The 26,773-nt window shown below is 43.0% G+C and overlaps 1 protein-coding gene across 10 annotated transcripts in view; it reads left to right on the plus strand.

Annotated features, from left to right (window-relative positions):
* Positions 1-26,773, plus strand: part of LOC144668522 (LIM domain-binding protein 3-like) — a 173,055-nt gene that overhangs the window by 75,024 nt on the left and 71,258 nt on the right. For 5 of the 10 annotated variants that reach the window (XM_078530628.1, XM_078530631.1, XM_078530629.1 and 2 more), the window contains exons 5-7: positions 1,344-1,801; positions 22,459-22,640; positions 25,423-25,459. In XM_078530628.1, coding sequence (XP_078386754.1) covers positions 1,344-1,801; positions 22,459-22,640; positions 25,423-25,459 — 677 coding nt within the window. Of the gene's footprint in view, positions 1-1,343; positions 1,802-6,275; positions 6,296-12,900; positions 13,102-16,500; positions 16,522-22,458; positions 22,641-25,422; positions 25,460-26,135; positions 26,480-26,773 lie in introns of those variants that run through there. The other 5 variants (XM_078530637.1, XM_078530632.1, XM_078530638.1 and 2 more) reach the window with 5 other exon arrangements.

The raw sequence follows: 26,773 nt of genomic DNA on the forward strand, positions 1-26,773 counted from the left end.
AAAGATGTAGACTTACTGAAGGGAGTTCAAAGGAAGGCTGTGAAGCTAGCTCTTGAAGTGAGCGGTCTGAGTTCTGAGGAAAGGTTGTCCAGCCTGAGATATGACTCTGAAGAAGAAGAAGATGATGTAGGATTCGATGAATGTCTTGAGATTTACATGAGTGGGGAGAATGTTGATCCGGCAATGTTGTGTTGGTTCACGGGATTCAAGGACTCTTGTTGACAGTTTAAGCTACGGTGTTGAAGGAAAAGCGAGAAATTTGGGAAATATTTTTCAGCAAAAATGAGATGTTATTCAAAATTCTAAGCTGAGTAATGGAACAGTTTTTTGTTAAAGGACTAGTTGAATTTCTATTAGGAAAGATGTAAGTTTACAGGTTCCAGAATGACAGTAAGGAAACTACATGGGTGGTTTGGAAGACTAGGCTAGCTTGACTTATGTTCTGTTTCCTAAAATTTCACCATTTCTCTGTTTATATAAGGGCATCATTTCTGCCTTTGTTGGATTACGACCTTTCCCCAAATCCAAGATTATAGTGTCATAGAATAAATAAAATCAGAAAATGCCAGAACTTCTCAACAGCTCATCTAGCATCTGTGGTAGGGAAACAGAATTTCAGGACAAAGACCCTTTGTCAGAACCTACTTTCAGATTATTTTGCTTTTGTATTTGCAGTCATGGAGTCAGTAAGATAAGATGGGCAAAGCAGCATTCAGGCAAGGAATGGTAGAGTTTAAACAGAGCTGGTGGTGGGATCATCACCCATGGGTTTAAATGTTGACTCATAATTGATGCAAGTTCATTTACGGGTGGGGGGTTGAAGAGGATATTGGTTCAATTGCTAGACAACTAGCGTGTGATTCAGAATAAGGCCACCAATGTGAGGTTTGAACCCCATTCCAGCTGTGGTAGACCTGGGGCCTCCGCCTTCCTCCTTGCCCTACCCTGCAGTAAAATCATTGCATAATCCGTGGTTCGGCAACCCTCGAATAATTCAGGACATTACTTGGAGAAGGAGTTGTTCATTGGAAATGTTATTAGCCGATAATCTCCATAAAGAGCACGTGCTCACTTCAACATCAGAATTTTGGAGCCCAATTTCCAGTTTGAGACATTTCCAGTTAGCTTTTTGCAGACTAAAATGACTGCTCTGGCTGATGTAGCTCATCACCTGGTGCGAAAGACACTCTTTAGTCAAGTGACTGGTGTCATCAATGAATGCTGGATAATTTGGGCCCACTAATTATATTCTTTAGCTTTGATCAGTGATGTGCTGTGTGTTTGCATGTGATCTGTGATTTTATTTTGCCTTTTGTTCTGTGCTCGGGTGTGTGTTGCTGCAGGAGCCAGCTTCAGGAATCGGCACTAGCTGTCTGAGCGGAAAACTGATGTCAAGTCCTGAGCACCAGCTCAGTAAAACCGCTTGGGCTACTGATAGCATGCTCACAGCTAATGGGATGTCCTCTGATTACCTCAGCACAAGGGATAGCAGTTTGTCTCATCGCTCGGAATTGGCAGCATCTCTCAGGCAGACATCTTCCATGACCACTTCGATGTTTTCTCCAGCTGCTTCTCTGACTTCCGACCTTTCACCTCAAAGAGGGGTCAGCCTTGCTCGGGCACCAGCAAGGGTTTATGATGTAACTGGTACTGAAAGTGCGACACCTAGCTGCAGCCACCGTGGGCAGTACAACAGTCCCATGGGTCTGTATTCTAAAGAGACTATTGAAGAAATGGTCAGGGCAACAGCCCAGAAGGATGACGAGCGAGGCAGGGCCTCTGCAGGTGGACTCTTCCGAGGGTAAGTATTAAACAACTAAGTACATGGTGGATAGCTTGCCACATGCCTGCTAAGTTTATAGCTTTAAATGGACTTGGTTTTTAAAGAACTCCAAGTTGCCCTTCGCTAAGCAGCCTGGTGAGCAGTTTCTAACTCCCAGCCCCTTGCCGAGTAGTTGTCTCTGGTTTTATTTGCTCAACTGGTACCGGTGATTGCTTATCAAAAGTAGCAGTTCATTGAAGCTGGCATGCTTACCCTTGCTACCCACATCATGCGGCTCCTAGGTGCAGGTGCCTCTTAGACCTCAGAGAGCACTGGAGAATTCTGAAGCATCTGACCAGACATGGAAAAGTGACCAACTGCCCACCCTATAGGACATAGGAACAGGAGGAGTCCATTCAATCCCTCAAGCCTGTTCTGCCATTCAATACATCATAGCTGATCGGTACCTTCACTGTGTTTACCCACTACCAACCAGAGGGGTTGGATTGGTGCTGGGTGTTTAAGTGTAGGTTTCCAAGCAGGTGATGGCGGCCATTGGTTTCTGGAGTATTGCACTATCTCTGCAGCTATTAAACTGAATGACCGATTAAGAGCCACCAGCTAGAGAGGAGCACATCCAAGAGGAGGGAGTACAACTACATTGGAAAGCAGTTTGGGGGCTCTGTCAACCGATGATCATGTGTTTACACTTACAGATAACTGTCTAGTGTGCAAATGGTCAGCAGATTCTTATTTGCGGTTCCTGGAATAATCCAGAAGTTATGGTGTACTGAGTCCAGTGGAGCTAATGCTTCTCCTTAATCCCTGGGACAGTTTAAAGATTCTCCCCTTCCCCCCACCCCACCCTTTTTATTATCAATGGATGCCCATCTTGGCTTCTTGTGGAGTCTGGGGATAGTTAGATGACAGTATTAATAACTGTCGTTCAGTTGGTGTGTAGTCAGGGGCTTGGGTTTAGGCTCCTTTCACCTAGAGCAAATGGCCCATTTCACTATTGAGTGTGACACTGATGCAAAGTCAAACTGGTTCACACAGATCCAACAACTCTTGTGTAAATATAGTCTTTGATCTGAAGTCAGTAGCGTGGTGGTTATGGGCAGCATTTTCCCCACCATTGGGCGAATTCCCAATCAGCGCCCCCGTTTGGGGGCGAGGTGCCATTTTAGGTGGGTGGGCCAGAGATGGTGACAGTGTAGAGTGACACAAGGACCAGCACCATATGGCCTTGGGATGAAAGAGGCATCTCTGAAAGCTGGACGAATGCTGGAGTGCAGTGTAGTGAAAGAGAGCCTGAGTCTGGCTGGACTCCAATTCCGGTTGCTGAGGATCATTTTATTTTGTATATTAGTGTTTTGTCTCGTCTGTAATCCTTGACTGAGTGGATCGCATTTGAGCTCCTGCATCACTTTGTGGTTATAATGCCATTCAGTGAGTTCATTTGAGATCATTTGTGTGAATGTCTGAAGAGTTTATTATGCCATTTAGCATGAACCATGATATATATGAGTAAATTCATATCACGGCTTTCATAACCTCACAGCCTATAAAGTACTTTTGATATGTAGGACATGCAGCAGCCAATTTGCATGCAGCAAGCTCCAACAGCATTGCTCTGTTGTTAAAATCAGCAGGGGCTTCTCAGCCTTGCCGGGATCATAAACCAATTGCAGCCTCTCCTGCACCCTCCCGCTTACTCTTGTCTGCAGATTGGATGGAGTTTTAACCCCCATGAAGGATAGGGCCAGGGATTAAAATTTCAAAAATTAGAACCCTGCTTTCAATGTATCCACTTCCAGTTTTGACAGAGGCTTGTTGGCGGCTAAACTACTCGCGAGAGGTGAAAGGTAATTTAAATATGTTAATGTGGTTGCGTGTCTGAAATTTGAAGAAGGCTTTTAACAGTTGTTGGCTGGGTTTTCCAGGGCTTGGGAAACCTGACAGCTAAAGGGAGGCCAGAAAAGTTGGAGTCATTAGGTAAGTGTCTTTCCAGCACTGCTTGCACCAGGATGAGAAAGAGTGCCTGCTCTGGCACTTGAGCTAATTTGAAGTTTGCAGCCGCCACTGCTCCCTAGCCCAATCTCTCCGCCCGCAAACCCTCCACCATCACTTCTATCTGCTCCCTACCAGCTCAGTCTTCCCACTTGACAGCCAGCAGGCCTCTTAAAGTGGCCAGGTGGAAAATGGAGACAAAGCAACACAACTGAGGTCCTGCTGTTAAATTCGGGATACCTGCATTTCCGCGTTACTCACCCACTACAATCCCTCCCCAAGTCACCATAACAAATATGGCCAATGTCTGGGTATCTGAAGAAGAGATTTAGAAAGATGATTTTCCCCATAAGTTGGGCAGTATTTTTGTAAGAGCATTGAGGATGTAAGAGTCACCCAGTACTGCAATCTGACAATGGTTCATTTAAGATGGAAGCCATACCTTTCCTTCTAGGATCTATTACTACTTTGCCTAGAATGGTCACCACATTTCTCTGCAAAGGTTGTGCCTACTAAGCATCTCCACATTTTACATCCAAATACGGCAGCACTCCGAGCAGCTGCAAGCGTAACTGGAGCTGAGTGAGGCTGGAGTCCAGTTTCCTTCAGACTGACACCAATGAACACGCAAAATACTTTAGCCTTCCCCAACCCAGCTGAGAAACATTTGAGACGTGAAGAGTGTGGGGGAAGGGGCGAATGAAAGGGAGCGCACGTGTAGCTGTGGAAAAAGCAACTGACTCCAAATCACACTCAATGTTGTGAATAATTGTCGACAATTCTTTAAGAGCAACTGATGTTTTATAACAGTATTGGTCTAGAAAGCATTGCATGTTGCATTAAAGATTTAATATTTGTGATTTAGTACCCTGTTTCTCTTTGTTGTCCATCTAAGTGTGTACAAGAGTTGGAGAGAGAGAGATAATAGAGGGAGAAACTGTTATTAATCTGTATTTCAGAGTCTCCATTGTAACTGCTGCTTTTGGGATTTCAAACTAAAAGAAGACCTGAAAATCCCAATGGGCCTTTTTTAAAAAAAAAGATGAGCGGCTATGATGGCGCAGTACCTAACCCATGTCACAAGAGGTACTTCCCCCTTCTCTCTCTCTCTCCCTCTCTCTCTCACATTCAGTCCCTTGAAACGAAGACGACACTTGCCATTGTTCTATCGGAAGGATATACTGGTTGACAAAAACCTTCTTGTCCACACCATAAATGCCCCTTCCATGGCCTGGGGTGGACTTGAACCCAGAGCTTCATGGCTCAGTGGTAGGGATGCTACTCACTGCGCCACAAGAATGCCAGCATTGATTATTAGCCTGTCGTAGCCACATTGAAGTAATGCAGCAATGCAATTTTCAGCTGAGCTGCCTTCAGTCGCTGTACTCTGGCACAGATTGATCCAAAATCAACAAAAGCTGTGCTGAAAGTCATTCCCCCAGCTGTAATCGTCTTGTTGCTGGCTGGTACCATTGAGTGCTGACTCTGGAGATGAACAACTGCTGCCGCGGTCTGGGCCTTGCCTGGCATTTAGTCAAGGGGCACTATTCTCCTTTCCTTGGTGTTGAGGATTGTCTCTTACATTTCAGCTTGGTGTCTGTAGCAATGGTGGCACAATGCACTTGGATTCCAATATGGATGGGCTTTTCATAGGGATGAATTCAATCACTTGCCAAGAATTAGTGAAGTGGACAGAGGCATCTCCCCTGGAGATCTGAATGCGACTGGATGCAGTGGGACCATTGGCTCCTTCACAAATGGATTTAGAACTTATTCACCCAATGGAAGAGGCTGATAAATTCAAAACTGGCTGTTACTGGAGTAACGGCAAACTGAATCGGAGCGACCTCCAGAATCATGGTGTGGACCATAGTCATCTCGAGTAATGATAAAGAAAGTAAATTCAATACGATCCATGACAGTCTGTATGCTGCCTCTCTATGCTTCTCTCATCCTTGGTTCGTGGTTTTCAATAGGTTGGTTCTGAATCCCCCACTGTAAATGATCTTGTCATTTCTATTTAAGGGTCATGGTAGGTACCTGGTCTATTGGGTATGCTATGTACCTCGGTCCTGTAAGTGGTGTACCTTAGTCCTGGATAGGCCTGCAGCTCATTCGGGTCCACGTTGCTAATGGATCCTAGTGCCCTTTGTGGTGTTTGATAACTGGTAGTTTTGCAAAGTGAAAAGTGAGTTCACACCTGGTGGCTAGAGGGTTGGTTTTACCAGGTCCAATCACAGATCTGTTGGTGCAGCCACACACAAAGAGGAACTCCATCCTTGACTTCAATGCTGTACCATATTCATCCTATAGAATCCAGACTCCACGGATGTATTGCAGTGAAACTTGATCAGCTTCCCTCTGAAGGGGTGGAGGTGGACTAAATGGGGAAACTCGTTCCTCAGCAGATAGTGAGTCACGACAGATTGGGTTATTCTGGAGTGTAATGCACTGCAGTATGATTTGAAAACTAAACAATCTTTTTAATTTTTTCCTCCCGCAGATCGTCAACACTACATCCAAGTTAGTGGGCAGCTATACTGTGGTAGTGTGTGGTGTGATGTGATATGTTAAAGGGCAGCATGAAGAGCCCTATATTGCTGCAACTTGCTGTGTTTGCTTCTTCTCTGAGTTGTTGTGCAGCATGAACGCAATTTGAGGTGTTTTTCTCGGATGTTGAGGCTCAAATTGCTTTACAGAGTCGTTGCTGTGGTGTAGCATTTCCTTTCATACTGAATACACAGAAGCAACGCAGGTTTGTCCCACCCCTGTCTGCACCATACAACCCAGAAGACACACTCAAAAACAGGAGAACGTGGAGCCTTTATCTCCTGTCAGATTTCGTGAGATTTGAGCATCAGTACGGATAATTCCAAAATCTGCTGTTCTTATAAAGTTTTGGAAATCATCCCATTGGAGATAAAGAATGCTTACCACGGGAAAGCAGGGCTGTATGATATATTTTGGTTTGGTCTAGCAAAGAGCCAGCGCAGGCACAATGGGCCAATTGGCCTCCTTCTGTGCTGCAAATGTCTATGATTTGGCAAAGCCACCAAAATCATGATCCACCCAGGACACTAGAGAGAACACAGATTTCATTTTTATAGGTGCAAGAACGTAGTCAAACAAAATGTGACACAGAACCAAAGAAGGTGATATTAGCTTGGCTGACTAAAAGCTTGGTTCAAGTGGTAGATTATAAAGAGGATCTAAAATAAACTGGTAGAGACAGAGGGGATCAGGGATTGGTTTCCAGGGGCATTGTTGGGACAAAAGAATTGGGACATGCACAAGGGGCCAGAGTTAATGAAATGCAGAGTTCCCAGAGGTTCGTAGGGCTCGGGGAAGCCGCAAATATAGGGTGGGTTTTGAACACTTGTGTGGGAATTTTAAAACATGGGTGTTAGTGCACTGGGAATAATATAGGCCAAAGGCCAGAGGGATAACGGGTGAGTGGGACTTGTTGCAGGTTATGATATGGAAGCAGAGTTTCAGAACTTATGCAGTGGTTTTGCTGGTGCATGGCCTATGTCTGGAAGGGCAGAAAGAGTACAGACAGCAATAAAGAGAAATGAGTGAAAGAAAGAAAGGGAAATGATTAATGAGGAAAAAGGGACAAGTTTGAGAAAAGAAGCTGAAGGCAGTAGATGATCAAAGAGACAGTTTGTGGTCGACTCATGACCACAAACAAGGCTGCAGAGATGGGCAGATAATTAGAGTGAGACATTGTATACAAAATGCTTGTGGGCGGGTGGGGGCGGGGTCACACATGCGAATGTATGGAGAAAGCCAGAGATGTAGACGCACAAATAAGCAGAGAGACAGGAATGACAGACAATTGTCAGAAATACACAGCAGAAGAGTCAGAATTTGAAATAGAAGTTTGTCGATGTTTGACAAAGTGAATCATCCTGCTGTGTACTTTCAACACTTCCTGTATAACTACATATAGTTTTAGACTGGAAATTTTAAAATGTATCAAAGAAGCCTCAAAGGCTCTGTCACTCTTTCCACCCTCTTGCTGGTGTGCACAGGCAAGTTGGAAAAAAGCTGAGGGAAAATGATAAAAACTGGGAAAGGTCTGATGGAGACCACTCCTGGCTTTATCATGCGAGGCTCTGTGATAGATTGGACCTAAATAGCCTAGGATTGGAAAGGGCATTAGTCACGTTTGTGCCTGCCTGAAGCCGGGGAGCTTAAACCTGCCTCTGACAGCTTTTAGGCCCCATTTAAACTGAACCCTTAAATTCTGGTTGAATGGATCATTGGTGGATCTTGCAAACCCTCATCCTCCTCATTGCCTTGTGGCCACGTTAGAGTGAGTTCCCAGATTTCTCAGAGACAATTAATGGAACTCCGTGGAACCTGGGTCGGTGGTTAACTATTGCGAGTCTCTACAAGGCACCAAAGCTTTACCGTGATTGATTGAGAGGGATTGGTCACCTCCATAGTAAAGGTGGGCTCCAGTGACCGCTAAAGAACTTTCATGTGTACATGAATACATTTTCTTTAGGCTTGGGAGGACCCACTCAGCTTCACAAGGGCTAACCCTCTCAAACAGGAAGTTACCTGCCATGGCTAGGCATATGCTTTGTCTACCCTGCCCCCTAATCAGAGCCTTGGCTCTATCTGTCTTCTTTCAGACAACCCTTGCAGAATAGGGTATTGATCAGGATTACCAATCAGCATCATGTTGAGATTTCAGAGACTGGTCTTCTTGCTCAAAGTGCGTCCACGTGTGGAAGACAATGAGAATCTGATTGATGCAGCTGCAGTACCTCCCCCCAGTTGAATAGCTTGCTAATTCTGTCTAGTTTCACAGCTGAAAATGGCTTCTTGCATGAGAAGGTGGAGAGAAGCCCAGACCGTCAATGAGCTCATAGACTTCGTTGAGTAATGAAATAGAGTGTTGCCTGTTGATGGGTCAGTATTTGGATTTGATAACTGGGTGCTGGTGAGAGGTTTTAAGTGCTGGTGCAAAGCTTTTCCATTAGTGAAGATGGGCTGGAGAATAAGCCTCCAGCCCCAATCTCTGACCTATGCTCGTATCTCTCATGACTGTGCCACAGCATCAGAGTCTGAAATAATCACTCTTTTTATATTCCGCCTCCATTTTACAATCTGAAGGGAACCCCCGAGAGGCAAAGGCAAGCTGTCAGTAGATGTGAAGCATCAAATCAAATAGGGAATTTAAGTTCAAATCGAACCCTGGCTGAAAAAGCTTTTCTGACTTGTATTGCTGGCTGGGGAATGGGGACATTGCTTGGTTCAGGGGGAATTGTTCCCAGGTCAGAGCTGGAATGGTGTAGGGGGACCTGCAAACCATGCTATACCTGACCTAGGAGTGACTGAGGTTATCACAAGACAGAACTTTCCTTGTTTGGAGAAGTTCTCCACCTTCTTAAAAATAAACAGAATTCATTGAGCTGTGTGACCCAATTTGTTTAACAGTGTAATGCGACCTCCCTGGGTCATACTATTTTATATTACATTCTTCCTATGTATGAGGCGACTGGCATACAAACATGCAAACATTTGAATTAGGAATAGGAGTAGACCATTCGGCCCCTTGAACCTGCTCCGTCATTTGTTAAGATCATGGCTGATCTGATTGTGGTCTCAAATCCACTTTCCTGTCTACTCCTATACCCTTTGATTCCCTTGTTAGTCATGAATCTAACTCCGCCATAAAAATATTCAATGACCCTACCTCCACTGGTCTCTGAGGAAGAGAGTTCCACAGACTCACGACTCTCTGGGAGAAAAAAATTTCCTCATCTCCGTCTTAAATGGGAGACCCCTTATTTTTAAACTGTGTCCCCTAGTTCTAGTCTTTCCCACAAGGGCGAACATCCTCTCAGCATCCACCCTGTCAAGTTCCCTCAGGATCTTATGCTTTGATAAGATCACCTCTCGATCTTCTAAACTCCAATGATACGGGCCCAACTTGTCCAACATTTCCTCATAAGATAACCCCCCCTCATCCCAGGAATCAGTCAAGTGAACCTTCTCTGAACTGCTTCTAATGTCCTTTCTTAAATAAGGAGACCAAAACTGTACACAGTACTCTAGATGTGGTCTCACCAATGTCCTGTACAACTGTAGCAAAACTTCCCTACTTTTATATTCCATTCTCCTTACAATAAATGATAATATTCTATTTGCCTTCCTAATCACCTGCTTTACCTGCATTTTTGAGATTCATGTACGAGGGCACCCAGATGCCTCCGTACCAATGAGTTTTGCAATCTCTCTCCATTTAAATATACTGTTTTTCTATTCTTCCTGCCAAAGCGGATGAGTTCCAATTTTCCCACATTATATTCCATCTGCCAAATTCTTGCACACTCACTTAACCCATCTACATCCCTTTGCAGACTTCTTATGTCCTCTTCACATCTTACTGTCCTACCTATCTTTGTGTCATCAGCAAATTTAAAAAGCAGCCTACTTGATTGTCACTCCTCCCACCATCTTAAACATTCACTCCTCCACCATGATGCACAGTGGCAGCAGTGTGTACCATCTACAAGATGCACCGCAGCAACTCACCAAGGCTCCTTCGACAACACCTTCCAAACCCACAAACTCTACCACCTAGAAGGACAAGGGCAGCAGATGCATGGGAGCACCACCATCTGCAAGTTCCCCTCAAAACCAGGCACTGTTCTGACTTGGAGCTATATCGCCGTTCCTTAACTGTTGCTGGGTCAAAATCCTGGAGCTCCTTTCCTAAGCACTGTGGGTGTACCTATACCACATGGATGGCAGCAGTTCAAGAAGACAGCTCACCACCACCTTCTCAAAAGCAATTAAGGATGGACAATAAAAGCTGGCCTAGCCAGCAACGCCCACACCCTGTGGACAAATCTTTAAAAATTTAGCAACAATACATTCGGTCTCTTCATCCAAGTCATTGATATGGATTATAATTACTTGAGGCCCCAGCACAGGTCCCTGTGGCACTCCACTTGGTACATCTTGCAACCTGAAAATGACCCATTTATGTTTACTGTCCATTTCCTGTTAGCTAACCAATCCTCTATCCATGCTGATGTGTTACCTGCTAAACCATGAGCTCTTATTTTGTGTAGTAATCTTTGATGTGGCAGCTTGTCAAATGCCTTTTGGAAATCCAAGTCACCACATCTACATGTTCCCCTTGATCTACGTTGCTTGTCACTTCCTGAAAGAACTCTAATTAATTAGTAAAACACAATTTCCCTTTTACAAACCCACACTGACCCTGTCTGATTGCATTGAGTTGGTGCTCCAGATGCAGTCTCACCAATGCCCTGTGCAGTTATAGCAAGACTTCTCTACTTTTAGACTGCATTATCCCTTGCAATAATAGTCATTCCCAACTACGGAGTCCCTGGCCAGGCCAGCAACATGGTGACATATTGTCACCATTGATCCTCCTCTCACTGAGACTTCAGATAACCAGGAGCAGGCACTCCTCATCATTTTGTTTTGGACATGAGTTCAATAGTCAAGACCTGAGCTGATCTATCCCTTTCCTGGTATACACTACGTTTTAACTACAGATAACTGCCAAGATGTTGAGAGGGAAAAGAATAATTGGCAGCCGTGCATGTGACATACCCATATAATTACTTTTTTATAAAAACATTCCAAAACTGCTAGCATTAAATGCAGTTAAATGTAGTTGGGACAATTCTGGGATTTGCGGCAAGGGGAACGGGGGCTGGGGGGGGGGGGTGTCACAAAAATAAGAGTGGAAGTAACAAACCCTCACCCTTTGCCCATTGGTGGCTTTGAGCTAGATTCTGCAATGCATGCTGGGTTGGAGGGCAGGTTTGAGCAATGCATGCTGGATAGGAGTGCGGGTTGTGCAATGCATGCTGGGTATTGGAACAGGTTTGTACAATGCATGCTGGGTCTGGAAGGCATTGTGTACTATCTCTGCATCTTAATGCCTCTGGCAGGGATGCAAACAAGTTCCTTTCATAAAGCGAAAACCAGAAATATTTTATTTAAGTGACAGCAGAATGAAGAGGAAATGGTCAAGTTGACATTCTGTTCCTCATCTTTACATCTGAAGGCTTTCTCCAATATTCTTTGAATTTTTGATGGTTTCTCACATGAAAGTACTGTCAAGTTACCTAAGCAAATGCAATAAACTGTTCTATTTAAATGGTTTGTGTGATTTTTTATTTGAGGGGAGAGGCTGATGGAATGTAGTGCAAAACTGAGGCTCCTTCGAACAACTCCTAACCAGCTCGTGACCTGCATGGCCTCTTGGTGATATGTATACATTGGGTATGGCTAAGCAGAAGTTTCACAGTTACTTAGTTGTCTCTTTCCCATATCCCAAGCTCTCCTTAATTGAAGCCTCATTTCCCACTGATTGGGTTTGTCGGGGTTAACTACCCTTCATCAGCGAATCCCTCCAAATGGAGACATGGGATGCTGAATTCTCCCTCCCCTCCTTCAGCAGGAACCTGGTGAGCCCATCTAGTTGCTTCCTTTGAGGCAATAGAAGTCAGGAATACACTATGTGAAATCTGTGGCCACTCTGCTGTCACAATACCATTAACCTATTTTAAAAGTGTGGATTTTGAGTATTTGAGTATCCAGGATTTGGCACTAAAGACCATTGACCTTTTTTATCTTGTGCGTTTATTTTTGTTTCATTTTTAATGGATTCAGCGTGATAGTTTTCGGGGGTCTCCCTGTACCTCCACAAATTGGACAGAGCTGCCTTTCAGCATGTTTGCTCCTTTCCCCCTCTCAGTGAGTCATGGGACAGATTGACCAATTTTAAGATGAGTCCCAAAATCACCCTGTCACCCCTTACCCCAACCCACCAGTGACCATTTGAAGTGGAGGCCCAAAATGACATACAATATTCTGAATATTGAATCCCCAGAGTGAAGGAAGAGAGAGAATTGAGATGGGGAGAGGGGAGGTAAAGGGAAGATTGGCAGGTGGTCTTTTCCTCCTGAGATTTTATTTGGACTTGCAAACAGGGACATAAATTTAAAGTAAGTAACTTCTGCTTACCCATCACCGCCTCTCTCCATCACCAGCAATACTTTTCCCTGCCTTGCTTTCTTCCTTTCACAGTATGCTCTCCTCTCCTTTCTCACTCCCACAACCGATAGTGAGTATATGGACCATTTCAACCCCAACGTCCTGAAGGATTCCGTGTTGTCCACACACAAGCCCATCGAAGTGAAAGGCCCTGGTGGGAAGGCCACCATCATCCATGCCCAGTATAACACCCCCATCAGCATGTACTCCCAAGATGCCATCATGGATGCCATTGCTGGCCAGGCTCATGCCAGGGGCAGTGATCTTTCAAGGTAGGCCAAGAAAACCTAAGATCTGTTTGCTTGCATGCGAACACCTTGAGGAGCCATTGTGTATCTTTGAAGTTTATAAAGCCATTTTGAAAAAAAAGAAATGGTTAACCTTTAGTTAAAAGATAGTGATTAATTAAAGTATGTTGAATAAAAAGTAATCTTCTGGCCTGATAGGTTAATCCTTCCTCTGGAAACCTGTCCTTTCAAACTCAGCAGAGAGTTATTTAAGATGGAAGTGTTTGCAAGAGGCTGTAGACAGATATTGAAACAGTGCTGGACACTTGGAAAGGTGTCTGTCCTGAGAAGGTTTCACCATTGAAGCACTGAATTGCAGCAGCCATATGAATTCCAGTTTGTCCCACCTTCCTCCATGCTTCCTCCCCCCTACTCTGACCATTGCTGCTCAACAGCATTGAATGGTTGGGCCGATATGACCTGTTTCTGTGACATCTGTCCAATGTAAACAGCCCATCTCAGCCCAGATGCCACTCTGCAGAAAGGGAAATATCAAAGGAAAGGTTCCTGAGACATTGACACATCTGAGCGGCAAGAGCTGGGGTTCAACACCAGATCTCCCTTGCATCCTCTTGAAACCAAAAGGACAACAGCTGATCATGAAATTACTGGTTGAGTTTGTATGATTTTATTTTTCAACTCCAGGGACACAAACACAGATATGAAAGAGCTTAATTTTCAGAATTTCCTCAGGAATTCTTTTGACACCATTAGTATAGGGAAAGTGAGCCTCCAGCTCACACAACCCAGTGAACTTTTAAAACACAAAAATTGTTCCGACGTGAGCTTCCTGTAAGTGCAACCTGTATGTGGGTCCATATGGCCCACATCTTCTGGTCTCTGAATGGTCAGAGATCAGACTTACCCCGGAAGATGCATTGGGGGACCCCTCGGAAGTATTCTTTGGACTCTGAAGGACTCTGTAGGAATTGCCCAGGAAGTTTCAACTTCCGATGGGCAATTCCCCTGCATATAGAACTCTCCAAAAAAAGTCTCCAACTCTGAGTTAGGGTCGGAGACTTTGAAGGGTTTTGAATCAGTTACCAAGATAGTTAACCCAGGAGATGTTAAGAAAAAACCATGTCTAACTCCTGGGTAACTAAACAACTGACCCCAACCCCCCACCCAGCCCCCACCAACTCTCCTTGACTTCACCACCCCTCCATCGACTCTCCCCCTTGACTCCCACCCCCCCCACCCCCCACAATATGTCCCTCCAGCTCCACCCACAGCCCTCTCCCATCGACTCTCCCCCTGACCCTCCGACTTTCCATCCCTGACCTGACCTCACCACCCTGTTCCGTGGCTTGGCTTTCTTTGACAATCCTGCACTACAAGGAAGGACTCCGAGAATAGGTATACTCCGTATTTCTGAAGAGACCCAGGCTGTATGTTAACAACACGGAGCCTTTCAAAACAAACTGAAGCCTGTGCCCAAGCCTAAACCACTCTGTCACCCTACCCACTTACCTCACTCATACTCATTCATTAACAGACTGAAAAGCTATTTAAATGTCCCAAAGCTTTTCAGCGTGTTAGTGAATGAAGACTTAACAAAATATGGCCCTGAATGAAGACTTAACAAAATATGGCCCATGGCTTGGCTTTCCTTGATGATCCTGCACTATGAAGAAGGACTCCGAGAATAGGTATACTCCGTATTTCTGAAGAGACCCAGGCTGTATGTTAACAACACGGAGCCTTTCAAAACAAACTGAATCCTGTGCCCACCCCAAACCTAAACAACATCACTTGCTGATTTTCAGTAAAATCTCATTCATGGTCTAAACCTTTAAGGCCCCATCCAAGATTTAAGTAGGCCTCAAATTCCATTGATGGACAAGGCCTCTTTGCCAGGGTCAAGGCTGCAAAGAAAGCAAGCACGTGGTGATTTTAACCTCTGACTGCCACCTGAGGAACCTCTTCAGCATAGGCATGAGATGAAAAAGTCCGGGCCAGAAATGCAGAGTTCCACTTTAGTGTAAAAAGTAATAGGAGCAGAGTGGCAATCTGACAGTGACTGCCACTCCTCAGAAGGTTCAGCCCTCTATGTCTGATTATATTTGCAGTGTGAAACTGGTGTTTTACACTGTAACAGGAGCTGCTTCCTTTTTCATCTCATGCCCATGCTGAAGAGGTTCCTCAGGTGGCAGTCAGATGAGATTTTACTGAAAATCAGCAAGTGGTGTTTAGGTTTGGGCACAGGCTTCAGTTTGTTTTGAAAGGCCTCCGTGTTGTTAACATAGAGTCAGTATTTCATAAACAGCTAGTGTGTTCTCCAAAACCTAACCATCAATGACTGAAATCTCTTTTTGAGAGAAAGCCAGGTAAGGCCAGTGGCCTGCCTATTTAGATTTGTAACTCATTCCAGCATCTATCTTGAAAGGACTCTCTTGTCATCCCAGCCTGAGATCCTTATACTGTTTGTAATTATGGCTATTGACAGCCACTCTAGGGCTTCGTTAAACAAGTTGGAGTATTGAATGCAAATTAAAGAATTTATTAGTGTGACTGATGGAGTGGATTCACTGCTAGAATCTGGGTCCAATTTGGACAGAGGAAATTAAAGAATCCTCTTGTTGCTGGTCCTCAGTGAAATGAGTTTGCCCAATGTTGACTCAGTTCCTGGGACACAAGGATCCAGAGCAAGCCACAGTTCAGTATTATTGGGCAGTAAATTTGCAATGTCACCTGGAGCCCACATGATTGGCCCGTGGTCGAGACGGAAGAATCGCAAGGGTGGCAGGAAATGCTTGAAATTGTGACATGACAGAGAGATCTTTACCCTCCATCTAACAAAGTATATTGACCTGGGAGTGCTCAAATTAACTAATGTTGGGTACAAAAACTGATCCATCATTTGAATGAGCACAAGTTTCATCATTTAAAAGATTTTATATTAGACTCATACTTTGTGAAGTGTGGGAAAAATACTTGATCGTATAACATTCTTTTAAAGGTTTCCACACACTGGCAATATCTGAAACTGGCCTTGTCTGATGATGCAGTGACAGTGTTGTCACTATGGTAACAGTTTATGTGGTATAAGCTCTTCCCAAAATTGTGTGATTTCCCCTGTGGATGGCCCAGTGAAGCCTCTTGAACTGTTGACAATAATCTGTAGATCAGGGATTAGTGTTGTGATTCTTTCATTTTGATTGCTGGAGCACTATTTTGTTCTAATTGTGTGTTGCTTCTCTTTCTCCAACCCCCGACCCCCCACTCCCCACCCACCCCACTCACTCACCTCTTCCACCATTCCCATTTCTAACACACAATTGTCATTGTCACTTTTTGTTACCTGTCAATCAAACCAATCTACCTCCTAATAATCACGGATACCAATGATCAATGCCCTGGTGTGTTTGATCATGTGATCCTCAGTGGCCCTGAACCTCCATTTGCGTAAGTAGGTCCATCTTTCATAACCAGACTATCGTTTCCTAACCAAATCTGTACTAAACTCACAGGGGCCAGAGACACCATTTCAATCACAGACCTGGGAGGTGCGAGTTTCCCTTTCTTGGTTCCTTGCCATTTTACATTGAAATTGTGTCGTGACATCTTCATTTTTGGTTTTCTACTTTTAGAAGAACAAAATCTGGAAATATTTTGTTAAAGCACTTCATCTTCCTCATCCCCATCAACATCAAATAAGCTCAGAGGGTGGCTATTTATTGGCTGTTTGATGATTAGACCTGTGGCAGCATCAATACCTTTTGGGGAGTGAATATGTGCTTCTGGTTGTTTGATGCTTGTCAAAGTAGTTATAATTGAATAGAAACAAGGAATCATAGTCTCTTGGGATATAGTGTGGTATGGCTGCCCACCATTCATGGTTTTATGTCTAAGCAGCCAGTTGCACTAGCTCACTTGCTTCTTAACTTAGAAACTTGCCCTGGAGAGAGGGGGCTCATCAAGTGTTGAAATAGGCCACTAGATTAGGCCAACTGGCAATTCTGTCAGGTGGTGGCTAACTTGATGGACTGGAAGAGGGTAGCAGCTTTTGTGGGCTAGTCCAAATTCACAGGGTTTGGCTGAAATGTGACTGGACCCCAAAGTTCTTTTGTCATCTTTACTAATGTCAGCTTGATGTTGGCATGGAGGGCAGGTGTGTGCCAAGCAGTCAGTCTGTGCCTGTTGTTCTGCTGCAACATAAAGCTAACCTCTGGTTGGTTATCTGATAGTGTGAAGGCACTGCCTGCAGTTGGCTCTCATTATGTATTTCTGTGAGCCCCCAAAATGGAATAAAGGCGGACAATTATCAGTTATTTGTTTCAGCTATAGACTGCTTCATCTAGATACTGTTTCGGAATTGTCCTTTTTATAGGCATTGTTTTCACTTTGCAATCAGATCAGAGCCAAAAAGATTTAAATCTTGGCCAGCACAGTTTAATGTAGATAAACATAAGATAACCAATCCGAACTTAGAAAATGGGTTCGTTGGAACAGTTAAGAGCCATGTTAATTAGAAAAATAAAGTTATGGTTATTATTGTAAACAGGATCAGTTTTCTGCTACAGTGAATCAGGCAAAGAAGGTATTGGGTTCCATTTGTACAATGGTAGAATAAAGAAGCCAGTAATACGAGAAGATGGGTTTAGATCAACCAAAGAAGAATAGGATTGTTGGATTATATCTGGATTCTTATTGCATACCATAGGAAAAATGCTATATCCCAAGAGAGGGTGCAGTGTAAGCTAGGCAACAATGTTAATCTTTGTTCTCAGGAATTTAAACTATACAGAAATGTTAGGGAAACCGGACATGCTTTTATGAGAAGAGAGATATGAAGGAATATCCACAAAGTTGATCATGGCATCCAGGTGCCAATGATAAAGATTTCAAAATTTAAAATCTTAAAAGAAAACATAGAATTCTGACCAATCTGTTTCACACGTAATAATAAATTAATGGAAGAAGCTACCAGGGGGACATGAGGGCCAGAGAGGTCCAATGTGGGTGTAGAGATTTGGTGGGAAGGTGGATTCCAGCCTAACGACAACTTGGTGGTTTTGTTAGGCCAAATGTTCTTTTCCTGTTCTAAAAATGTCCTATATTCCAACACATACCTTCAACACACCATGAATGAGTTCAAATATTGTCCAGAAAAATTATGGTGTATGAATTATTCTTCCAGTATTATTTTTGCACTTGATTTAATTTGGTAAAAAAGTCAGTGTAAACCTAAAATGCTGATGTCTGCCCTTACAGTTCCCATATCACTGCATGGAATGTTGAATTGAGTGTGTAATATATTCTCATATATAATATATACTCATACATTAAAATCATTGACCCAGTCTGTAGGTTGTCCCTGGACTATCGACTCTTTCATTATCTAAGTCAGAAATTCATTTGATTTTGATATTTTCTAACCTGAGCTAACCACCATGGTCAGTGTTTGGTGTTGTGGTTTAGAACCACGCTGTGCCAAAATTAACTTTTGTATACATTATAATTGCTCTGACGTTTTGGAGTGGACTGTAATCAGGAATGCACTCAAGAATGTCTTGAGTAGAAGGTTGGAGTCTGTTTTGTTGGAACCATGACAGAGGTTGTTTAATCATAAACGTTTCTATCTGAGGGAAATAAACCTCACAGTACATTTAGCCCACAAGAAACAGTAAGTAGTCTGACCTTTGCAAATAAAAGCTTGTGTTGTCAGAAAGTCAACAAGGTTGGATGAAAGGGACACAATGGTTTAAAATGCAGCAAAGTATCACCAGAAGTCTGTAATGTCATCTACAAGGGCAATGGAGTGATGGGGATGGGTTACGGTGGAGGGATGTAAGATGGTTGGAGACAGAACATTTGAGTTCAGGCTGTCCTACCCAATCATAAAGGAATGTCCTTTCCAAATTAGTCTGTTGCATACCTATTTTGGAAAGAATCTGATATTCTAATATTGCTTAGTAATTCTACTGACATTTGTTGAATGGAAATAAACTATTTCTGTGAAATATGTATAATGATTAAAGTAAAACCAATTGCTAAGTTGTCTATATGATCTACTCCTCTGTATCTACTGACTTTCTCATGGTGATGTTCCCCATTGACGGGGATAGTGACAGGGCTTCACAGTGATGTTGTCAAACAATTGGGCTGAATGGTTTTATAATAAACCTTCATACAAGGGGTAGGCGCGTTTTCTCTCTGGGCCATTGGCCTTCTAGAGGAAGCCACAGACTGAAGTTTATACCAACAAACTGATGAGAATACCTCTGTAGGCATGAAATGGTAACAGCTGGGCATTGCCAATAGCCTTCTTTATTGAATAGGATTGTGCCAGAAATCTAAGACTTTAGGTAAAAGTGTTAAAGATGGGAGGTAACAGTGAAGTGAATCTTCAGAATACAAAGCATGCTGGTTAGATGTACTGAGTAATGGTCACTGACCCTGAGTGTGTGTCTTATATATCCTTCAGGGTTTGGTCAGTAAGGCGCAGTGTTATCTATCTGCGGTTCAGCCTCTAAAGGTAGACTCGATGTGAGTTATAGAGCAAAACAGAGATATTTGAGGGATGCCTCTGAAGATTTAAAACTTGTAGCCTCTCCTTGTTTGGGTCACGTATTACACAGACAGTCAGTAATGCTCCACTGATAATTTATCTGAGATATAGACATTCCTTTAACTGCATCATTGACAGCAATTCTTCCTTTCTGTCCATTTATTGACTGTTGGATGCTAAGGAGGGCATGTACATTAAGGTTGTACTGACTGATAATTGTCCCAGCACCTGATGGAGTCCAAATCTATTTGCTATTTTGGAGCTGCATCTTGTATTTCAGTCCTGATTCTCAGTCCCTTAGAAACTGTAAAATACTGACTGGGCTTAATTTTCAGTATTTCAGACTGGGTTTAATTTTCAGTATCTTGGTGCTTTACTTCAAAGTCCCAGGTTTTTGGAAGGGTTATTAATGTCCCTTGGCCTAAAAAAAAACCAAGGCTGGCAGCTATTTGTAATATTTCATGGTGCTCTTTATTGCCTCTCAGTCCAATCAGGAATGCTTTGCAGTCCATTTTGAGTTTCAAAGCTTGGTGTAATTTAGAAAAAGTTGTATCATTACTATAAATTCTGTATGCGATTTAGATGGCTTCCATGTGCCTGGGATGTTTATCACACAGAATAATTTGCCTTCCCAGGTACAAAATATCTAGGTTTGATTCACTTGCATATGTATGATCAAGGTCCAAATTATAAGTGAACTAAACTCCACTATGGGGAAGGAGCAAATCTAAACAGGAGCTGAGGCTAGAATCCAAACTCCTAGTCCCTGAATTGAGAGCCTGAGGGACGGAAACTTATTTTCTCTGCCAGTAGATTTTTTTTCCTTCAGGAACAAAATGTATATGCACTGGATGAACATACCAGAAGGCAGCATCGTGATTACACCCATTCCATTTCTTATCGTCTTGCACACTGAGGGAATCAAGGATAGGGTGGGAAAGGGAAATTGAGGTGGAAGATCAGTCATAATTTTATTGAATGGCTCAGCAGGCTTGCGGGGTCAAATGGCCTAATCCCGCTCCTATTTCTGATGGATCCCACCCCTTTCGGAAAATAAGAAGCATTAAAAACTTGCCTGCAATGGTTAGTCTGAAGCGTACTGTTTCTGGGCTCTGGCCCTGATTGCTTAGTCGCTTACCGTGCTCTTGTTCCTGCTCACTGGCTCCTGCAGGAAGGAGTAGGACGAAGAGGCATGTTATCTGTGAGCATCCATGGGTAACCTATGCGGCCATTTTGCTAGCATTTGTCTTTAGAGCTGCCTGCAATCAGCAGATGAGCCCCAATCTGGAACAGACCAACAGGTGACCCAGAGTGATATGGAGGTGAGTACCTAATTAAAAGAATTCAAGATTAATTTCATGTAAAGTTAGCTCACATTCCATAACTTTTCATCTCCCTTCACCCATTGCATTCTTTTCTTCCCCATTGCTTTCCAATCCTCTGTCATCTTGGACAGTTGAGTAAGATATCTAACTCACTCCTCCACAACCACCATTAGAGGTATTATTCTGCATTAAGTCACAGAAAGCACTGTTCAGAGACAATAGTTTTGTTTTCCCTCCCTTCCTTTAACTTTGCTTTACTTCGGTAGCTCCACTGCACCAGCCAACTGCCTGCTAGATGTATTGCCCATTTAACAGTTGGGTGCCACTGGGACTTGACTCTGTGCACCGGGTATGTGAAACGAGGGTGTTCACCATAGTCATTAAATGTGAAGTGATTGAATGGAACCACCACTATTGTAGAAGTTTAAACGTGTACATATGCAGAGTAGAGAATGAAAAAGAAAACCAAATGTCTCCTATTTTTTGAAGGTGAAGAATATATACTTTTTGAGAGAAGAATTGGAATATCTCTCATGGAATCAGATGTATATCTAATAATGTTAGGTATACAACATTTTTGGGGAGGGAAGGGAGGATTACTTGTTTAATCTTGAAGATTTCCTCTTTCCCTGTTTAAGAGCACCCCTACTGCTGCTCTAAAAAGTGGCAGGCACCTCAGCATAGACCTGTGGCTCCTGGTCTGTACTAATTGGCACACCAGCCAGTGCTTTTTGTTGTGAAAGCAATATCATGGAGAGGGAGTATGCGTGAAATCCACCTTAAATCAGAACTGTGTTTTTCTTTGGCTCCCATCTGATTTATTTAATCCCATCCTTGACCCTTCTGTAACTAGTTCATCCCGACTCTAACACATCTGGACGTGACTGGAATTTAAACGTTAGTTCAAGCTTGCTGATACAAAGCTTGTGAATTTCAAAAATCTAGAACATTAATTCTTTTTAGCAAATTTTGCACATTAGTGCTTTTAAAACATTACATTTTTTGCAAGCGGGTTAATGGTAATGTGTTTGAGTTGGAACATACACTGTCACTGAATTGTGGGTGCAAATTCAGCTTCTCTCTGGGCATCCCAGAGGGAGTGACAACAAAGGTCGCCTGCTTTAAATTGGAAGGCAACCATCACAGGGTAGTACTGCGGTCCTCCCAGGGACCTAATTTGGAGTATCACCAAAACGGTGCTTGGGAGGGCTTACCCAACAATTTGTCAGCTGTAGTTGAGAAAGGGACAGTGGAAGAACTTTCCAGGGTACTGAATCAATCCATGCTAAAAAAAAAATTTAAAAAGGTTTGTTATTGACCAGAGGGAGTCTATAGACCCTTAAAATTGAGTTTCTCAAAGAAGAGCTGGAAATGTCTTGCTCCACCTGAATAGATTCCAGCACAGACCTGTGGCAGATGCTGAGGTTGCCAGTGATGGAGAGTCACCGTGATAGGTTAGGGGTTAGGATGTGTCATTGTAAAATGAAACTCTCTCTGTTATTGCAGTAACCTACATGTTAAAGATGCTCTAGTCGACAGTGCCTCTCCAGTCTACCAGGCTGTCATTCGTAACACTACTAAGCCCCATCAGACTCACCAGCAGGAGCTGGATGAGTGGACACGTCGGGCTGCCAATTTGCAGTCCAAATCTTTCCGCGTCCTTGCTCAGATGACTGGAACAGAATACTGTAAGTATAGAAAAGCTTTCATTCTGTTAGGTGAAATGAGGAGATGTGAGTGGTGCACTTAGTAACCACGTTATAATGAAACTTGAGGTTAGATCCAGCCCAGACTGGTGAGATGAAAGTCTCCTCTCTTTCATCTGGTCCTAAATGAAGTGAGTTGATGCAGTATTATCCCGTTGCTCACTGGGTAAAGGTCCACAAGATGAAGTGGCCTGTGATTTGCACTAAGTTATCAGTCTCACTGTGGAAAATATTGCAGTAGGAGATACTTCAATGAAGTTATATGAGACAGAGTAGGGGGAGCTTTACTCTGCACCTGACCTTTACTGCAACTGACCCAGAAGTGCTTGATGATACAGAGAAGAGGGAGCTTTACTCTGTGCCTGATCTACAAGTGCTTGATTTGCCAGTACCAAGAGAGATTTGACTTTGATCAAATCCATGCTATGCCCAACACGGGATGCTTGATGAGGCAGTGTAGAGGGAGTTTTACTCTGTTCTCTATTTGCGTTTGCTCAATGGGACCAATTACTTTACCATGTCGACTGGACTAAGCTGGACATTTCCGTCTCCTAAGGTCTGTAAAAATGTTTACTGCTTGAATTAAAAAGAAAATTATCTTAACCAGTAGATTTATTTGTAAGAGTTTCCAGGAGTTGTAGCAGGTATCCTTTGGGAAGTGGTATGGAACCACATTGGCTGACAACTAGCATCACTGTGGCATTCAAGCCATCTGAAGTACAACAGTTTTGACTGCTAAGCTGTTGTTATTGTGTTGTGTTTAAGTCATCTGTTGCCGCCTGAGCAAAATGGATTTGCAGGTGGATGAGCGTTCACACCTGCTATATTTATCCAGGAGGTTGGTGCTTCTCCATGCTACTCTGGTACAGTTATACTGTAGCACTGGTGAAGGTTTGGGAGCAAATGTTAAAACCTGGCTTACTGTTGCCCTGTTCAAATTCACTCATCCCCTACAACCCCAGGGTTGCCTCCCCATCAGAACTGACATGCTGTCTGGCACAACTTGATTTCTGCTCTCCCATTTTCATTGACATTTAAGCAATGCATGTATGGAAGTCATCACCAGTTAGAGACCCAGTACAGTTCCAGCAGTCATCCCAATTATCAGCCACATTGTAGCAGATGTAGTATTCTTGCTGTGATGGAATGTGATGCAGATTGTCATTGAGTGGAGTGCCCAGGTGAGCAGGCATTGAGGGGATTTAACAAGAATAATAAAACATCCAGAAACATTCACTCCCTCCACCACTAATGAACAGTGGCAGCAGTGTGTATCATATCTACAAGATGCAGTGCAGGAACTTACCAAGGCTCCTTAGAAAGCACTTCCAAACCCATGGCCACTACCAGCTAGAATGACAAGGGCAGCAGATGCTTGGGAACACCGCCACCTGGGAGTTCCCCTCCAAGCCACACACCATCCTGACTTGGAAATATATTGCCATCCCTTCAGTGTCACTGGGTCAAAATCCTGGAACTCCCTCCCTAACAGTACTGTGGATGTACCTACACCACATGGACTGCAGTGATTCGAGAAGGCAGCTCACCACCACCTTCACAAGGGCAATTGGGGATAGGCAATAAATGCTGGCCTAGCCAGCGACACCCACATCCTATGAATAAATAAAAAAAATAGAGGAATGATATTAGCGGGAGAAAATTACAGGTCTGCTCCTACTGCATATTTTTATGTTAAAATTCTGGAATTACAATTTTTCCCAAAAATAACTTTTTAAAATCCTGAAATATGTAAGCTTAAAAATAGATGGTTAATAAAGTGATTATTTTATAAATATCTTCCCTTTCTCCATCTCTCTCCTCTTGTCATACACAGGTCTCCAAGTTAACAGAAGCACAGTGTAATATCTGTTGTGCACTGTTTAAACTATCTGAGGATTAAAATTTTTGATGTACTTGATGTGAACCACTTAAAATAGATATATAAATCTACTTTATTGAAAACAGAAATGGAGAACTTCTGTAAAACTGCAAGAGTAAATCCCCCATTATACATCTGATCTTGAGGGGCCCATTCTAATGTAGGTCATGAATTTTTCAGAATGAAGTTCTCATCTTAGTTTGTCTCCTCTTTCCTTTTTAAGCAGGATTATGATGTCTTCATAGGAATCCTGGTCTTGTTTCTAATGGAACTGGATAGTTCAATGTGATGTAACTGTTGAATTCTGGCTTCAATACAGCCCAGGAAGAGAGCAGAATGGACATCTCTCTCTGATGGAATTGGGTGGGGCAATTGCCCTTTATCCTCTTGCATTCAAATTTAGCTCACCAAGATGTAGGCTGGGATTTTCTGGCCCCGCTGTGACGGGACCCGCCGCAGGGGATGCAACAGGCCGGCCAAAAATCCATTGACTCTCAGTGGGATCGGACGATCCTGGCAATGGACAGAGGCAAAAAAATCCCACTGTAGGGTTTACTTTAGTTTTCCATCCTTTAATTATTGAATGGTGTTGCTGTAAGGCTGACTGGTAACAGCATTCACCAAACTGAACAGTTTGGGCAGATTTTGTTGTCTCTTCCATATTCCTGCCAAAGCTCCATTTGTTGTGTTTAGACTTATCTCTGAAGTTAATTTCATAAAAACTGAACCCTCAGATGTTTAGAACTGGCACAGCTTTCATCTTCTAATAATACACCCTCAATAAACAGAGATCAGTGTTTAACTTGGAGCCCTGATGATATATACAAAGGAGCATGGGCTTGTTTCACTGGACATGGTCATTCATTTACACCTTTTGTTTTCTAGTGCAAGATCCAGATGAAGATGCTATGAAAAGATCAAGGTAGGCTTCCAGCAACAGCAGCAGACATTTGGCCCACTTAAAACATATTTCAGACATTTTACTGTTAAACACATTAATACAATACACTTAGCAATAAACTCAGCATTAGTTAATTTTAGAATTTGGGGTTATTAAGATAACTTTGATTGAACATTTTGAAATTGAACAAAGAATTCTACATCTAGCTCTGCTTACGACAGACATCCAACACTCCGTAGGTGTGGGTATATGCCGACAGTTATAGGGGATCATTCTCTAAACACACATTGGACTAGTCGAGGTTTATGGATCACAATGAGGCATTAGTATTATATCGTGGTGCTACCCAAATGATCTTCCCCAAAGAGAATGTGGCCTGTCAAATACACTAATGAGTGGGGGTTGCTTTGGTTTCATTTGTAGCTTTCTGCTTCCAACACACAAATGGTCAACTTCTTTCGATGTAACGGGTTACCATTTTAAGGATCATATGGTTCAGAAACCAATGTGTAAAACATCTTCCTGTCTTTGTTGTTGCAGCAACGGATCAATTGGGGATGTATTTTTTTAGGCCTTGTCGTTTGTGTAATGCATTAGTTGTTTGTGCTATACAATTATAAGGTCAGGAGAGTGGAGGACATATTCCTTAATCCCTTACTCTTCTCCTCCTCTCTTTCTCTCTTTCTCTATGCCACAGGGAAAAGTTTGAACATGAAGTAAAAGGTCCACGCTTTGCCAAATTGCTCAAATGGCATCATGGTCTGTCTGCACAGATCCTTAATATTAAAGGTTAAACTGCCCACGTGTAATAAGACACTTGAAGATAGAATTACTAAATAAAGAGAAAGAGCATATTACTGTAATAGTGGCTATAAAAAAAGTAGTGTGAGAACATCAAATCTTCTTAAAACAAGTTAAAGAAAGTGCTTGTTGAATGTCCTTAGCCTTACATCCCTCCTCTGTTGTATTGTAGTGCTCCTAGTAGCACAGTACTTCTCCATGTATGAAGGTTTCTCTGCCAATAAAATGCTAAAAGTCCTGTTTCTGTATAAAGAGTCAGATTCTGTATCTCTGAATTCCTTTCAAAGAAATGTCAGGGAATTAATATACTGTGAGCTTCCTTGTGTTTGAGAAAGAGTGCAGTTTGAAAGCACTGTTGCGGTCTTAATGATCGAAGTCAAAATGGTAGGTGCTGTCTTGCCTGAGGGAATGCTTGCATAACACAGTTGAGCCTGACAGTAGGTGAGACAATGAGGTTTCAGGGGAGGTGAAGGTTTTGAAGAAAATGGGAATGATTTTCTGGGACATACAACAATGGATAACATGTTAATACAT

This window comes from Cetorhinus maximus, chromosome 27, assembly GCF_964194155.1.
Source record: "Cetorhinus maximus chromosome 27, sCetMax3.hap1.1, whole genome shotgun sequence".
NCBI classification, from domain to species: Eukaryota; Metazoa; Chordata; class Chondrichthyes; order Lamniformes; family Cetorhinidae; genus Cetorhinus; species Cetorhinus maximus.